The following is a 16,862-nucleotide window of genomic DNA, read 5'->3' as shown; positions in this document are numbered from 1 at the left end:
ATCCCCATTATCATTAATGCATCCAATGTACCAGTGTAATAATTTTTTTATAGTTCTTTTATTGAATAAGATTGTAAATCAATACTACTACTACAGGGTTCTAAGTAAAAAAAAAAAAAAATGAAGTCTACAATTCATCATGCAGACGAGCCAGTAATTCATCATCATCTTCATCCTTGTTGTCGTTTTCAATATCAATGGCTTTGGATTGTTGACGGAATTGATCATCTTGATCCTTTTCTTCAGGGGTTTTGTCGGCAGCTGGCTTGACATCGACTTGAGCCTCTTCATCCAAATTGACACCAACGCCTTTTCGAATAATGGTTTCCACACGTTTTGTAAAGCCATTGATATCAGCCAAGGGATATCCACTGCGAATCGATGTCGTTTCGTAAAGCACGGTCACCAATTCTGTCATATCACTGTCCACATCATCCGATTGTACACGTTCCAACAATGTCTTGATGATTGGGTGCGCAGGGTTGATTTCCAAAGTCTTCTTTTGCATCTTCATCATATTGAGCATCATGTCTTGTTGACTCTTGCTTTCCGCACCTTGTGCAGCCATCAATCGTTCCATGTGTCCAGTCAAACCAAAATCGTTGGCCACAATAGCCATAGGGGATTTTGTTAAACGCTTGGAGCTCACCACTTTATCCACTTGATCCTTGAGTGTCTCCTTGAGCCAGTCAAAGAGAGGTTGATATTTGACGCTGTCATTAGCTTGATCCAATCCTTCTTCTTCTTCATCACCAAAGTTCAATATACCCTTTGCGATATTGACAAACATCTTTCCATTGTAACCAGGCATATTTTGAATCAACATTTCATCAATAGGATCCACCATGTATAATACTTCATAACCACGAGCCAACAATTGTTCCAAGAAGGGTGAGTTTTCAATTTCAGAGATGGACATACCAGACAGGTAATAAATCGATTTTTGATTTGCTTTCATGCGGGAGACATAACTATCCAAACTGACGGTGGGTCCAGAAGGATCGTAGGATGATGCAAAACGTAACAGAGAAGAGACCTTCTTGCGATGAGTATTTGATTCAATGGCACCATACTTGAGAGCAGACCCGAATTGCTTGATAAACTTGGTATATTTTTCTTCATCTTGCTTTGCCAGTTGAGCGAACATATCGAGTGATTTCTTGACCAGATGCTTAGAGATGGTACGAAGAGAGCGGTGCTTTTGTAAAGTTTCGCGAGACACATTCAGAGGGAGATCATCAGCATCCACTACACCTTTGAGGAAAGATAACCATTTGGGGAAAAGATCAAATTCATCGGTAATAAAGACACGCTTGACAAAGAGTTTGACATTGTGGACCTTTTCAGCCAAATTTTGGAAAAAGTTGGGATCAGCTTGAGATGGGACGTAAATGATGGACCTGAATTCGACATCACCTTCACCTTTGTAATGAGACCAGGTTAAAGCTTCTCCACTGGGATTCTTGGTAAATGAACGGTAAAAGTCTACATAATCTTCATCAGAGACATCTTTGGGGTTGCGCATCCAAATAGGCTTGATGGTATTGACACGTTCCCAAGAGTAAATCGTCCTTGTTTCTTGTTCTTCTTCCTTATTGACATCTGATTGATCCTTATCCAAAGATTCTTCCATAATATCATCATCTTCTTCATTTTGTTCTTGTTTAGGTTTAGTGATAGTTTCATTACGGGAAGTCCATACCATGATAGGAAAGTTAATAAATTCAGAGTACTTGCCAACCAAACTTTTGAGAGTATCTTGATTCATGAATTCCAAAGCATTATCCTTCAAATGAATGGTGATTTGAGTACCACGACCAAGTGTATTTCCACGGGGATCCTTGGCAATGACGAAATCATCCACAGCTTCACTCATCCATACATGTTGATCAGGATCATCGTTGGACTTGGAGGCAACGGTTACTTTGTCAGCCACCAGAAATACAGAATAGAAACCCACACCAAATTGTCCAATTTGTGTCACATCACCTTTTGCAGATTCCAATTTTTCCAAGAATTCAGAAGTACCAGACTTTGCAATTGTACCCAAGTTCTTCATCAGTTGTTCACGAGTCATACCAATACCAGTATCAGTAATAATCAAAGAATTTGTTTCAGGATCAGCAGCAATGGAAATGGTGAGATCTTCTTGAGTAGCCAAGGCAGAAGCATCAGTAAGAGCCAAAAAGCGAATCTTGTCAAGTGCATCAGACGCGTTGGAGATCAATTCACGTAAGAAAATTTCGCGAGACTTGTACAGGGAATTGATAATCAAACTCATGAGACGTGAAATTTCAGTCTATATATATATATATATATAAATAAGAGTAAATATTGAAGTTAGTTTTTTTTTTTTTTTCATAACTAAGAGATATAAAAAAACTTACTTGAAAAGTAAATTTTTCAGTTTCCAATTGTTCAACTTGTTCAGCAGCTAAACCTTGAGTTCGTCCTTCAGGTTCGTTCTTGATCACAATTTGTTCAGCATCGGCAGAAACGGTAGGTATATAGACGCCAAGTAGAGCAAACACCAAGACCACCAAAAGGCAGTGAATCTTTGATATTTTCATCTTTTAGTCAATGAAGGAAGAAAAAGAAAAAGAAAAAGAAAAAAAAGAAAAGAAAAAAAAATCGTTTAAATACTTGACAGACCAGTTTATTTGGCAGTCCGCCATTGGTCGATTTTAGCTGAAAGAATCAAATCATGATATACAAAAAAGAAATAGGAATGCAATCATAAACTTTATTTCAAAAGGATCAGTATTAAAACAAAAAAAAATAATTAAAAAATGGTATCTAATAATAATAATATATACATCATTGAGTATCATTGGAAGAAGTGGATGATGCAGTAGCAGCAGCACGAATATTCATCAGTAATCTATTCTTTTCTTGATAAAATGTGTTCACCATTTCTGAGGTTTCTGTAGTTCTAGTGGCCAAATCACGGGTTGGTTGTGTTTGTGAATCACTTGGTACTGTTCCTGATATACTTAGTAGTCCACAAGCCTTTGCATGACTTTCTAAAACGTGTAAAGATCCAAGTAATTGTTCAAAGTCGACTATTAAAAAAAAAAAAAGGAAAAGAAGGTCAATTTAGTTACTTTAGTTGTGGTTCTTATTTTTCTATTACGTTGTGCAGCTGTTGGTTCATATGGTATCAAGCCTGATTTTTCTCTAAATATATAAAATAGATCAATATTATTATTATCATTATTCCTTTATTTGTAACTTACATTTTATCAAATAGTTCGTCACCTTTTCGTTCAATTTCAGAAAGTTGTGAGATCAAAGTAATGAATGATAAACGGTATTCTTGTGTTGCTTTCGAAGTCATAATATATAAAAAATATGAAAAGGGAGAGAGAGAGAGAGAGAAGTGTGAAAAAAGAAAGTTAGTGTTTGATGGATTCAATGACTGTCAAAAAAAAAAAAAAAAAAAAAAAAAAAAAAAAAAAACTCAAGGGCCTATTTTTTTTCTTTTTTCTTTTTTTTTTTTTTAGCTCTTTTTCAACCTTATGTTATCAAGAACATTTCTTCTTTCCCGATCTATCCGTTCTTTGGTTATTCAATGCAACAGTATGTATAATAATAATAATAAAAAAAGACATAGTTTATTTTGATTATATGATTAATTTCTTTCTTCCTTCTTTTTCTTTTTGAAGAACCCTCTTCCGTGGTCCCATGTCGTACTCTTCATACCAACCTTCAGTCTAAAGCAGAAAAGATAACAGCAGCTCAACGTGTCAATGGTATTTAAAAAAAAAAATAGATCAACTGAAATATGTGGACTCAAAATATATATTATAAATATAGACGTTTCAAAAACCAATGAACAAGATCATCGAGCAATTGGTAAAGCACAAGACCTTTTTATGATCCATCCTTACAGTCCAGGTTCAATATTCATGTTACCCCATGGTACTCGTATTGTACAACGACTTCAAGATTTTTTACGACAAGAATATAAACGTTACGGTTATGATGAAGTCATGACACCTCTTATTTACAAGAAGGATCTTTGGGAAACAAGTGGTCATTGGCAAAATTATATGGAAGATATGTTTATGGTCAAAAGTGGAAAAGAATCAACTGGATGCTGTGATCATGGCGATAATCATGAAGAAGAAGGTATCTATGGATTGAAACCTATGAATTGTCCTGGTCATTGTCTCATTTTTGACAGCACACCCAAATCATACAAAGATTTGCCTATTCGACTAGCTGATTTTAGTCCCTTACACAGGTAATCACATATACATATATATATAGAATGAACTTATATTTATGATGTTGATATATATATTTAGAAACGAAGCCTCTGGAGCACTCTCTGGTCTTACAAGAGTTCGACGTTTCCATCAAGACGATGCACACATATTTTGTACTGAACAACAAATTGTATCTGAAATCTCATCTTGTTTATCATTTGTGGATCGTGTTTACAAAGCATTTGAATTCCCTCATTTTGATTTTACTCTTTCGACTCGACCTAGCAATAATTACATTGGCAGTGTGGCGGAATGGGATCATGCGGAAGATGCATTGAAGAAGGCACTTGATAGTACGGGAAGACCTTGGACAGTAAAAGAAGGAGATGGAGCATTTTATGGACCGAAGATTGATATCATGGTCAAGGATTCATGTGGCAAATCACATCAAACGGCAACTATTCAATTAGATTTTCAACTTCCTCAACGATTTGGACTGAAATATGTAGATGAACATGATCAAGCTCAAACACCAGTGATTATTCATCGTGCTATTCTTGGATCTATTGAACGTATGTTTGCTATTTTGATTGAACATACTAATGGTAAATGGCCATTTTGGCTTAGTCCACGACAAGCAGTGATTCTTCCTGTGGCAACTCCTTTTGCTGATTATGCAACCAAAGTGGCCAAACAATTGTCAGGTACAAATGATATAGGTTGTGAATCTTTTTATGTGGATGCAGATACTTCTTCTAGAGACCGATTGAACAAGATGATTCGTCAAGCACAAAAGGATCGATATAATTTTATTGGTGTCGTTGGACAAAAAGAAATGGATTCTGGTACAGTCAACATTAGAACTCGATCTGGTGAAATGTTAGGCTCTATGACTATTGATGATCTACGATCTTTGTTTTCCAAACTCAATGCCAATTTACAATAGTATTCCCTCTATTTTATTAGATTAGAACACATTTAGATTTAGAAATCGTGTATATATAAATATAAATAAAAATGACAGTTTTATCAAAAAAAAAAAAAAAAAAAAAAATACTAATCGGGATACGAAATTCACCAGTGATGTTGAGTCCAACGGGTTATGTTTTTTTTTTTCTTTTTTGTTCCAGAATTATTATTTTTTTTTTCTTATTTCATTATCAACATGGTGTTGTTTTTTCAGAGTACAGGTAACATGAAGAAAGGAATACCATTTATCTATTTATATTTATTGATGTGTCTTTTTATAGTGGTAGATCCTCCTGTGACAATATATATGGGTAGAGACAAGTTTGAAAGTAAAGTATACAAATATTGAATTAAAATAAAAAAGGAACTAGTGAACTGATATTGATCCTCTTATCTATAATAATAGATGAAGACTTGATCAAGTATGGTTTTCCAGAAGATATATGGTAATAAAGTGAATATAAAGAAAAAAAAATGGTAGTAAACTCAAATATTTTTTTTTTTTAATTTTTTTAAATTTCTTTTTTTTTTATTCGCTCATATTTTATATATATACGTGTCGGAATATATCTGTATCGTGATTATAGGGTAAGTTCAAAAGAAGAACACAAGATTTCCTCGGAAGGAAGAATGAATATTTATAGTGCATCAATATCTTTTTGTTAGTTTCACGTAGATAAATTATCTAGTGCACACGTTTATGTTCGATTACAACCTGGACAAACCTGGTTAGATATTCCAGAGAAAGTGATTGAAGATTGTGCTCAATTGGTGAAAGCAAATAGTATTGAAGGTAAGAAAAAAAAAAAAAAGAAAGAAAGAAAGAATATGACAATGATTTTTTTTAATGATAGGCAATAAGAAGAATGGGATCACAGTAATTTATACACCATGGGATAATCTCAAGAAAACAGCAGGAATGGAAACAGGACAAGTGACTTTTTTTAATCACAAAAAAGTGAAACGAGTACACGTGGAAAAACGTATCAATGAAATTGTTAATCGATTAAACAAGACCAAAGTGGAACGTGAAGTAGATCATCTTCAAGAAAAAATTCAAAGGGAAAAATTGGATCGAAAAGCAGCAAGACAGACTGAATTTGAAGAGGTAAGAAAAAAAAAATCATATTTTTGATAAAAGGAAAATTTGTAAACCTTCTTTTTTTATTTTTCTTTGGTTTCTAAGAAAGAAAACATTCGACGATTGACAGCGGAAAAACAACAAGCGGAAAAGGAAATCAAGGATATGTTTGATCCAAGTAATATGAAGAGTAATTATCGGGAACATGAAGTAGAAGATATTAATGCGGCTGAAGAAGATTTTATGTAGATTAGTTTTCTTTTTTTGTAGTTTAGATAATTCATCAATAATAATAATAATAAAAAATGATAATGATGATGATGATGATTATTTAGTAGTAATAATGAAAGTACTTTATTGTTAAAAGTAGTGTTTTGGAAGAAGTAGTACATGTGCTTCGAATTAGGGTTTTGGGATTGAGACGGCGTTTTCATTTTTTTTTTTTTTTGATTTGATCTTTCCTTTTTTTTTTTTTTTTTTTTGTTTGTTTGTAAGAAAAATTAAATTATTATAATGACTTTTTGATTATTATTCATTCAATTTTTTTAAAAGGAGAATATTATTCAAAGAAAAAAAAAAAAGAAATGCCAAGAAGATGAAACAGATCGATTGACTTCCTGCGCATGAAATAAAAAAGAATCTTTTCTAAATTTAGTTTTATAAAAAAAAAAAGAAAATGGTTTTACAAGGTTAAAATCGGAAGATCATTCAGAAAAAGTTCAGTAACGACTTAAGATTGACAGGCCGTATTTCGGTCGAGACTTTTTTTCATTAAGTTTATCATTGGTTGGCATGACTTTGAATTTACTCCGATTTTATTTCCTTTTTTGAATTCAAAAGTTTCTTTTTTAATATAAAAAAAAAAACTTTTTTTTTCTTCCTTTTTATTTTTTTTTTCTTCCTTTTTCTTTTCTTCCTCTTTTTTTTTTTTTTTTTTATTTATTTTCTACTTTTTATTATTGAATATATATCCTATTTTATCATTTATACTATGAGTACATCTGTTGCTTCTCTTGCTTCACATCCTCATCGTGTTAGTAGAAAATTGACAGTTTGTGCTGAAACAATGGAAATCAATGTACGACCTGTTGTTAAAGGTATATAAATAATATATATAAACAATATATATATATATATTAAATTATTCATCTATTTTAATTTATTTATTTTAGGTGCTATCAAAGAAGCATCTCATACTTTAGCTGATGCTTTTAATAATGATGCTGTTATTGAATGGTGTACTCGTGGTATTCAATCCAATGATGGTCTTGTCACTTTTTTTAAAAGTCTAGTGAATTCTGCAACATTATCAAGTCGTGATTTTGCCGTTCAAGTAGAAGGATGTAAAGGTGTAATGATTTGGACAAATCATCCTCAAGGTGTTTCTCTTCCTTTATCTAAATTGGCTCGTATGATCGGATGGGTGGCTGCTTTACGATCTGTTATGCAATATCAACCAACAAGAGACAAATGGAGACGCAAACTGATGGCCGACTACGATAATTACCTTACCATTGCTTATCTAGGTATCTTACCACACGAACATCGTAAAGGATTTGGTTCTGCTTTATTGAAATACGTTTTGGATAAGGCTGATACTTCTCATTATCCTGTTTTCGTTGAAGTCACCGAACCTGGAGCTGTGGCCTTTTTTGAACATCATGGTTTTATTATCAAGGGAAAAGGTTCTTTTGGAGAACTACCAGTCGCTTTGATGGTACGTGAACCTATGCCTACTACTGATATTCCTACTCCTTTACGTTTGAAACCTGGTCGTCGTGATTCCGATAATACTATTTGAACACTTTTTTTTTATTATTTGTATATAGTTATCATCCCATTATTATCATTATTTATTTACTTTATATCTCATATCATTTATTTTTATCATATCATTCATTTTTATATCTTGTTACCCATGACCTTCATTATAATTTATTATCATTTTACTTGTTGTAAATAAATACATTTATCTATTTATTCATCTATCTATCTATCTATTAAAAATGATCCATATTTTAAACCTGTTTTCTTTATCTTTATCTTTATCTTGTACAATTTACTATATAATAAGTATTTTTTTTTTATATTCCATAAAACTGTCATTCACATGCATGAATTATGCTTTACTATATTTGGTTTGGATTATCTTTCGTTCCATGATGAACATCACAGCATGCACTAAAAAAAAATTAGTCTACGGATATATTTGAAAAAAAAAAAGTTAAACAGAGGCAACAAAAAAAAAACAATTACATCCAATGGAAATAATGGATGATGATCAATCAGGAAAACTAGAATATAATCAAAAAAAAAAAAAAAAAAAAAAGACGATAAGATATACTTTCATCATCATCCTTATTATTCACAAAATATATAAATAAAAAGGAAATCATTGATAGGAAAACAAACATAATAAGGGAATGATAATAATAAAAAAAAAAAAGGAGTATCAAGTTTCCGATAAGAAAGTATATGATTTTTATTCTATAATAACATAATACATATATATATATAAAAAGCAGAGCTAAACTAAATAATAATGATAAAAATAATAAAAAAAAATACAACATCTAATACAAAAAGATTACCATTCTAGTTCCTTTTTACCTTGACAGGTAAGACCATCCCCTACAGGACATGCATTGATTGTAGCTACTCCGTTGGCTCCGCGTCCCTTTCGGTTCAAAGCGTATTCCCAATAGTGTAACGTGCAAATTAAAACAGGACCTATTTCAACAGGGTATTCATCTTCTTCCACTTGACCTAGATAGGATAGATCGGCACCTGCATGTGGACAGTATCGATCCGCGGTATATTGAGTCTTGCCATCCGAGAGTGTTATCAGAATCCGTTCTTCATCACTAGGATCCACAATAATCTTAGCTTCATCCTTTTCTTCTAATACAATGTCTTGTTGAGCCGTCCGTAATTGAGTAGTCAATGATATTTCTTTTTCCATCGTCTTATCCACTGGTTTGATAGGTTCACACTGGGTCGTCAATGAATTACCATTGTTGCTATTGACGGCCTTTATGTTGCATTCTGAAGTTGTATTTTTAACGGTTTCATTCACCTTTTTATATTTGATAGTTGGTACAAACATTCCCAATAGAAAAAAAAAAAAAAAAAGGAACGACTAAAAATCCCCTGAAATGAGTCAAATACCAATTAGAGATTATCTTTTTCGAGTCCCGCGAATCCCTGCCATGAATTTTGACCTATCACAAAAAAAAAAAAAAAAAAAAAAAAAAACACGATCGATCGTCCATTTTTTTTTACACTCCTTCAGGTACAAATTGTAACTTACAATGTTCAAAGACACATTGATTCAAAAAAAAAAAAAAGAAAAAAGTAAAAGGAAAAAGAAGGGAGAGCGCATCAATTTTTTTCCTGTCAGAGCTTGATCCACTTTCCCATTGTTCTCCGCCTTTTTTTTTCTTTTTTTGAGAATCTGATCCAACATCCCACAATTGATATTGGAATATGACTTTATACCATTTATGGAAGGATCTTATGTTTGCATTAAAAGAAAAGTTGAATCATAATAATTGAAGATTGTCATTGGATTGAACGACTAGTAAAACGATGATAATGTTATTTTATTGAAGAAGAAGAATATAAAAAGAATAAAAGAAGATTAAAACTATCAATAAAATAAGCTACAGAAGAATATCATCCATTTCCATACAAATTGATTTCATCTTTCCAGTAGACTATTCCATCCATATCATAAATTGTTTTACCATTCGTTGTTCATTTCTTTTTTTTTATATTATCTATTTTAGTTTGACTCTGTATTCCATATATTTCTAGGATGATGATGCTACTTGATACTGATACACCAAATAATAACAACACTAAAAAAAGAAAAAGTTAAATGAGGATCCTATGGTAAATATTCTTTTTCATTTTTCTGTATCTTACTTTGAATAACTGGACATACTTACAAATGCATGTGATGAATGAATGATGACTATCTATCAATTTAATAAATAATGTTGATATGTAATAGATCCCTCACTGCCATTGGTACTTACACTAACAATACTTGGTGGATGACGATGATTATGATGATGCTGATATCAATTCCACGAGGATGACTATCATGATGAGAATTCAAACCACCTTGATGAAAAGGGTGCCTTTAGAATGAATAGAGTAACGTATAAGCAGCCAAACTTGTAACTGTGATACTACTCATCAATGAAAAAAAAAAAGAATAGATGATATTGTCATTGACAAATCCTTCATTATCGTATTTTAAGTCTTACCGTCAAAGATAATATTCTTGATCGCGTTCTGTTTGTGCTTGATAACAATAATTGATAGATATGTTCAATAGCCTTTCCATTGACATATTATACTAAAATACTACTGAGAAAAAAAAAAAAGAAAGAATGAGAATCGCAGCCATACCTAAATCACTTACTATTTTACTATTTCTTTTTTTCTTCTTTTGGAATTATAGTAGTACCTTTGATAGTTATAGTCCCATTGTTATAGTTTCATAATCTATTGAATATATATTGAGTATTCAGTTTGTAAAGAAGAGTGAAGAGATGGTATTTCTATAACAAGATAAAAAGAGAGAGAGAGAGAGTTTAGTTAACAAGTATATAAAGTTCCTTTTATTATATCTTTACTTACTTTTTATACAAAATAAAAAAAAAGAAGTTTATAACAGTAGTGATAAAGAAGAGGAAGAAGAAGAAAGTGTGAGAAAATAAAAAGATGTGAGGTCTATTTTATATAACCTCATGAATTAAGCCTTTCCTTTTTTGGATGTTCAACTACCGCTCTTCATAATTTATATTTCATTACTTTATTATTTTATATTATCAAGTAATCAATTTATCATACTTAAACTGATTTATTACAGTATTCTAAATGAATGTAATTGATGTTCCATAATAAAAAGTTGTCCAAATTGATTTAACATATATGCTTGATATTCCTTTTTCTTTGGTAATCTTTCTCTACTGTCATAATTATTCGAAGTTCAATGAATACAACGAATAAGAAATAAGTGATAAAATCATTCACTTGGAAGTGTCTATTCTAATATACCATCATCATCATCATCATGATGTTACTGTAATCAATAATAAAAAAAAAATCAATTCAAAGAAAAAAGCAACTTAAACCTATGTGATTCCTTATGATTGGTAGATTTGATTTGCATGATTTTTTAAACTGGCTCCGACCAGGTAGACATATGAAATAATTCTTTTTCTTTTTTCTTCCTTTCTTTCTTTCTTTCTTTCTTTCTTTCTTTCTTTTTCTTTTATACATTTCAACTTCATTACCATATCCTACTCATGTTATCTATGTGGTTTTTACAAATATTTACTCTTATTAAAGGTAAGTTTCAAAAACAAGCACTTTTCTTCTTTTTCTTTCTAATCTCCTTCCTTTTTTTTATATTTATTATATACGTTCTTCTGATCTTGATCTTTTTACTACAACATCTATCCATCTAGAATTACCGTTCTTTCTTCTTCTCATACTTCATAATTGGTATCCTTGACAATCGTCATCACTGAATATATGTCTGAAAGAAAGAAAGAGATCTAGATACACGAAGACTTAATCATTTAAATATAGTATCAATAGGATAATTACGCGAAGTGGCTATACATCATCATCAGCAGGATAGATAGAGATATATACAATAGCATCACAGAAATAAACGAAATGAATACGTACTATTGTCATAAGATATGGACAACATGGATGAACAGGATATATTATAGGATTCAACTGGATTGGACTATACTATGAATTGGAAGTATCTTCTTTATCTTTTTTTTAATTATTCTGGCTTATGAATCGTTAGTGATTCTTTTTACTTGTAGTTTAGAAAGGTACTTAGTATATCAATTATATGTATTTATATTCTTTTTCTTTAATAAAATCATAATTATTACTTTTCTCGAACAGTCATCCATGCATTTCTGTACCTGGTTCCTTAAATAAATTAAATGACAGCTGAATCCAAGCAAAGAGAATCAAGTTTAAAGACTTTCGAATAATAATATGAAAAACAAGAAACAACATGGAATCATATTAATTCTCTTTTTCATATATTTTGTCGTTTTTTTTTCCTTTTTTGCCATATATTGTATTCGACTCGATCTAAATGTATTATTAACAGTGAAAGGAAAAGTAGATTAGTTTTTGACATTTTCCTTTCAATGTCAAAAAACTAATCTGCTTTTTTTAATTGTACATTCATTATCACCTTACAATATATTCTTTCTCTTTATTTTGCTACTTTTGGTACGTCACTTTTATCTATTCGGACTTTTGCGTTCATTTTTTTTTATTATTTATTTCGTTTCCCCACATTTTTCTTTTCTTTCTTTCTCTTTCCATTTCTCCACACTTTTTTATTCACTCTCCGCACTTCGTTCGCGTCTCCATATTGGAATAATGACAGGTAACATATAAAATACAATGACAGTAATGGAGTCTTATTCTATTATTGTCAATTTAAAAAATAAATAAAATAAAATAATAATAAATAAAATAAAATAATAAAAAGACAGTATGAAATATAATTACTTACTTGTTTTATGTTAATTCATGACTCTTCTGGTTTTTCCAATTGTCAAGATCTCTTTTTTTCTCGGTTTTGATCAAACGAAACGATGAGACAAAACAAGCCAATGGTGTAAAAAGATAAGTATAAAAAAAATAATAGATGTTAAATATTTTTTATTGAAATGAGTTTATGAGTTGGCTGAATTGAGGTATCTTTCAAAGCAATCACGTATCTTTTCTTTTCTTTTTCCTTTCTTCTCTCGTCTTTCTTTCCTTCTTCTTCTTCTTTTTTTTTTTTTTTTCCTCTAGCTTACCTGGTTATGACTCTTCTAATGGTTTGGAACTGGTTGGAATGACAAGAATGGAGGTAAGACATAGATTAAGGAACTAATCGTTTTTCTTTTTTTTTTTTTTATCTTTTTTATCGTTAGACCCTGGACGGAGCACCAAATGCAAGCCAACCTGTGTTACAGGTACTTTTGAAGATATTTTTTTTTTCTTTCTACTTGGTTGGTTATTCTCTCCTATGATGTTAGTTTCTTCAAAATCATTTCTCTAATGGTATGGTGTGTCTCTCACTCTCTTGTTGTTATCTCTCGAGTTTGTGTGGTCTCTTCTTCTCTTTTTTACTTGGTTGGTCTCTCTCTCTCTTTTTTTCCCTTTCCCTTATCTGTCTCTCATTGTCATGGTGTTTTCTTCGAGATCTCTTTCTTGCATGGTTGGTCCTTGTCTTTCTTTTTTTTTTTTGTCCCTCCTACTTGGTATGATGTCTTCCACTTATTTTTTTCTCCCATTGCCTTGGACTATTATCCCTTCGTCTTGTGGTACTCTCCATTCCTTTCAACAAAAATCAATAGCTTCGGTTTCGCCTATACTATTTGTAAATTGTCCTTGGTTCTTCCTTTGGTTTCACTTTTATGATTGATACATCAACACGGGTGAATCATGTAACTAAGGTAATCCATACATTAAAAAAAGAAGAAGAGAGAATAACGCTAATGAATTGGTACTCGTTTTTTTGATTCTATTTGCAGATGCCACAATTGTCGCCTATACAATCAAGATGATGCAAAACATCCACTGGTTATTGACAAGGTAACATGTATAAAAGAAAAAAAAAAAGAGTACCAGATTGCTACTCATTTGGTTTTTTTTAATTTGTAGGTATCATGATTGTCGTCTATACAATCCACTGTCGAATGGTCATCATCACTTTATACTTAGCTTTTGGTGGTATTCAAAGGTCATGGCGTGATGATCTTTGTTTATATAACAGGCATTGGACTTGGTCGAGGATGACTGGTGTCTAGGATCATTTATGAATCTAGAGGCTGGATCTAGTGCTCAAGTAGGTGGAGGCTAGAAGGCAACATGCAGGGAATACAGTATATCGCCTGTAGGTCGTGTTGTTTCATGCTGGAGTCCTTGGAAGTCCTGCCAATTGCGGTATGGTTTGGAAAGAATTAGGGGATAATATCATAACTGGTCAGTGGAGCGTATCTATTAAAACCGGAACAAGCTACCTTCCTTGATGGTCTTAAAATGTCAGATGTACTGCTAGTGGCAACCCTTCTTTCTCTTCGAACCCATGATGATGATGACATTCAATTGCAATATGATACAAAACATCCATTGTTGTTGGCAAGGTAACATGTATAAAATAAAAAAGTAACAGATTGCTATTCATTTGGTTTTTTTTTTAATTTGTAGGTATCATGATTGTCGTCTATACAATCGAATAACTAAGTTATCAGGAAAGAAAAAGATGATCAATCAATATTCCATACAATCACTTGCTTCTTTCTCTCTCTCTTCTTTTTTTTTTTAGATCCTTCCTTTTATTGTATGGGGATTGACACGGTATCGCTGTCAGATGATATACGCAAGGTAACAATGGATATATATATATATAAGAATAACAGTGATGGAGTATTGTTTTTTGGTTGATTTTATCTGTAGATACAATGATTGTTGTTTATGCAATCAAATCTCGAATGATCATCATTACTTTATATTAACATTTAGTCAAACAAAACAGTGATATAAAACGGTCAATGGTGCAAAATGATAAGTCTAAAAAAAATAATAGATGAAAAAAGAGAATGATACTAATATATTTCTTCTTTTATTTTATTGATCGTTTAGATATTATTGTCTATATAGTCCAAATCTTCTTTATTGAAAAGAAAAGAAAAGAAAAGAAAAGATACGTGATTGCTTTGAGAGATACTTTAATTCAGCCAACTCATAAATTCATTTCTTATTTTTCCTATCTAACTGAGTTTTCATTTCTTTTCCTTTCTTCTCTCATCTTTCTTTCCTTTTTTTTTTTTTTTCTCTCTAGCTTTAGCTGGTTATGGCTCTTCTAATGGTTTGGAGCTGGATGGAATGACAATTATGATGGTAAGACATAGATTAAGGAACTAATCGTTTTACTTTTTTTTTTTATCTTATTTACTGTTGGACTCTGGACTGAACAGTAAATGCAAGTCAACTTGTATGTACAGGTACTTTTGAAGGTCTTTTTTTTTTCTTCCTACTTGGTTGGTTATTTTCTCTAGTGGTATGGTGTCTCTCTCTTGCTCTTCTCTGTAATGTTTGTGTGGTCTCTTCGTCTCTTTTTTTACTTGGTTGGTCTCTCTCTTTCCGTTTCCTTCATCTGTCTCTCGTTGTCATGGTATTTTCTTCCAGAATCCTTTACTACGTGGTTAGTCCTTATCTTTTTTTTTTGTTTCTTCTTATTTGATTGGTCTCTTCCATGTTTGATGGTCTCATTCTGTTTTTCTACTTGATTGGCATCTCTGTCTCCATTAGTATTATTATTATTATCATTGTCATTATTATCACCAGTATTGTATATATTATTTATATTGTTGGTATTTAGTTACTTTTTTTCTTTATTCCCTTTCTTTTCTCCTGTAAAAATACTCTTTTATTTAAATAAAATGTTTGATTATTTAAATTATCCTGCTATGGTGTTTTGTGTCTGTACCTATTGCTACTATCTATTATTGTGATGATTTAATAAAATGTATCTTTGAGTGTATCATGTAGTGAAGTGTATGATATGCTCTACTGTATCATCAACGATATCGTTATTTTCGTTAAGAGAGAAGATGAACAATCAACAGTATACAGGTACAACTTGCTATTGTCATGGGTGGTGATGATGATTGATAATAAGAGAATATATATGTTTAAAATGATGAACGTAATGTATGAAATGAAATAGTAGATACTGATGTGTATATGAATCTTGTTTCTACAGTAGTTTTTTATTATTATTATTATTTTTTAGTGAAAATACAATGATGATCATACTATTCTTTCTTATTACTCCTTTTGATAATGATGATGATCGAGGATAAATAGATAAGTAATAGTGAAATGACAATAATAAAATATGAGTTTATTTAAAAGATTATAAAATATAAAACACTATAACTAAAAGACTAAACTATTCAATAAACTAATTTCCATGATAAAGAGTTGGATACTTTTCCCTGGTTTGCTTATTCTTTTATCCAATAGAAAACTTATAAACCAATTAATCATATTATATATTTTATTCATATATCTATCTACTATATGTTCATAAAAAGAGTAAAAAAAAAACCAACTAAAAATAGATTAGTTCATAATAGGAGAATAGATTAGTTCATAATAGGAGAGACTAAAAGAAGGAATAAGTATAAAGTAAGGATAATATATATATAAAGAGTGACTTTTAAATATATAATATAGATTGGTAAAGTAATGTATAATGGTAACTTACAATGTTCAAAGTGCCAGTGGTTAAAAAAAAAAGTAAGAAAAAAATGCAAAAGTAAAAAAAAAAAAAAAAAAAAAAAAAGTGAAGAGCGCGCCAGAGCTTGGTCCAACCTTTTTTCCATTGTCTCCAACAATTTTTTTTTTTCAATCTCCAGATTTTTTTTGATCTCGCACGACCAGATCCTTTTTTTTTTTTTTTTTGAGGAACCTCCAGACCTTTTTTTTTTTTTTTTGATCCAACACACCCCACATTGATAACGGACTTTGAAGTTATACCATTTATG

General features: G+C 31.2%; 6 protein-coding genes across 6 annotated transcripts; 4 read left to right on the top strand and 2 right to left on the bottom strand.

Moving 5' to 3' along the window:
* Nucleotides 1–28: 28 nt before the first annotated feature.
* BX664DRAFT_335121 (Hsp90 protein-domain-containing protein) lies at nt 29–2,586 on the bottom strand. Its single transcript, XM_051545841.1, has 2 exons — nt 2,388–2,586; nt 29–2,299 (listed from the first exon to the last, which is right to left on the bottom strand). The coding sequence occupies exons 1-2, from the start codon at nt 2,568–2,570 to the stop codon at nt 128–130; spliced, it is 2,355 nt and encodes a 784-aa protein (XP_051398844.1). The 5' UTR covers nt 2,571–2,586; the 3' UTR covers nt 29–127.
* A 1,289-nt stretch (nt 2,587–3,875) lies between these two features.
* Nucleotides 3,876–5,157, top strand: BX664DRAFT_315396 (threonyl-tRNA synthetase; the record flags this gene model as incomplete). The annotated part of the gene is made up of 2 exons (XM_051542682.1): nt 3,876–4,246; nt 4,311–5,157. The coding sequence occupies 2 exons, from the start codon at nt 3,876–3,878 to the stop codon at nt 5,155–5,157; spliced, it is 1,218 nt and encodes a 405-aa protein (XP_051398843.1).
* Nucleotides 5,158–5,252: 95 nt separating this feature from the next.
* On the top strand, nt 5,253–6,589 carry BX664DRAFT_335116 (uncharacterized protein). Its single transcript, XM_051545840.1, has 6 exons — nt 5,253–5,401; nt 5,462–5,509; nt 5,587–5,626; nt 5,846–5,973; nt 6,035–6,288; nt 6,367–6,589. Exons 1-6 carry the CDS (start codon nt 5,314–5,316, stop codon nt 6,508–6,510), a joined length of 702 nt encoding a protein of 233 aa, XP_051398842.1. The 5' UTR covers nt 5,253–5,313; the 3' UTR covers nt 6,511–6,589.
* A 598-nt stretch (nt 6,590–7,187) lies between these two features.
* BX664DRAFT_335112 (uncharacterized protein) lies at nt 7,188–8,249 on the top strand. The gene is made up of 2 exons (XM_051545839.1): nt 7,188–7,358; nt 7,434–8,249. The coding sequence occupies exons 1-2, from the start codon at nt 7,253–7,255 to the stop codon at nt 8,060–8,062; spliced, it is 735 nt and encodes a 244-aa protein (XP_051398841.1). The 5' UTR covers nt 7,188–7,252; the 3' UTR covers nt 8,063–8,249.
* Nucleotides 8,250–8,719: 470 nt separating this feature from the next.
* BX664DRAFT_335111 (uncharacterized protein) lies at nt 8,720–9,371 on the bottom strand. Its single transcript, XM_051545838.1, has one exon. It carries the CDS (start codon nt 9,365–9,367, stop codon nt 8,849–8,851), a length of 519 nt encoding a protein of 172 aa, XP_051398840.1. The 5' UTR covers nt 9,368–9,371; the 3' UTR covers nt 8,720–8,848.
* A 3,746-nt stretch (nt 9,372–13,117) lies between these two features.
* Nucleotides 13,118–15,983, top strand: BX664DRAFT_335106 (uncharacterized protein). Its single transcript, XM_051545837.1, has 4 exons — nt 13,118–13,217; nt 13,276–13,325; nt 13,358–13,392; nt 15,369–15,983. The coding sequence occupies exons 3-4, from the start codon at nt 13,366–13,368 to the stop codon at nt 15,597–15,599; spliced, it is 258 nt and encodes an 85-aa protein (XP_051398839.1). The 5' UTR covers nt 13,118–13,217; nt 13,276–13,325; nt 13,358–13,365; the 3' UTR covers nt 15,600–15,983.
* Nucleotides 15,984–16,862: the final 879 nt, after the last annotated feature.

The sequence above is a fragment of the Halteromyces radiatus genome (genome assembly GCF_025201355.1).
Source record: "Halteromyces radiatus strain CBS 162.75 chromosome Unknown BX664scaffold_5, whole genome shotgun sequence".
NCBI classification, from domain to species: Eukaryota; Fungi; Mucoromycota; class Mucoromycetes; order Mucorales; family Cunninghamellaceae; genus Halteromyces; species Halteromyces radiatus.
Note: the sequence above shows the minus strand (reverse complement) of the source record. Positions and strands in the feature narration are given on the sequence as shown.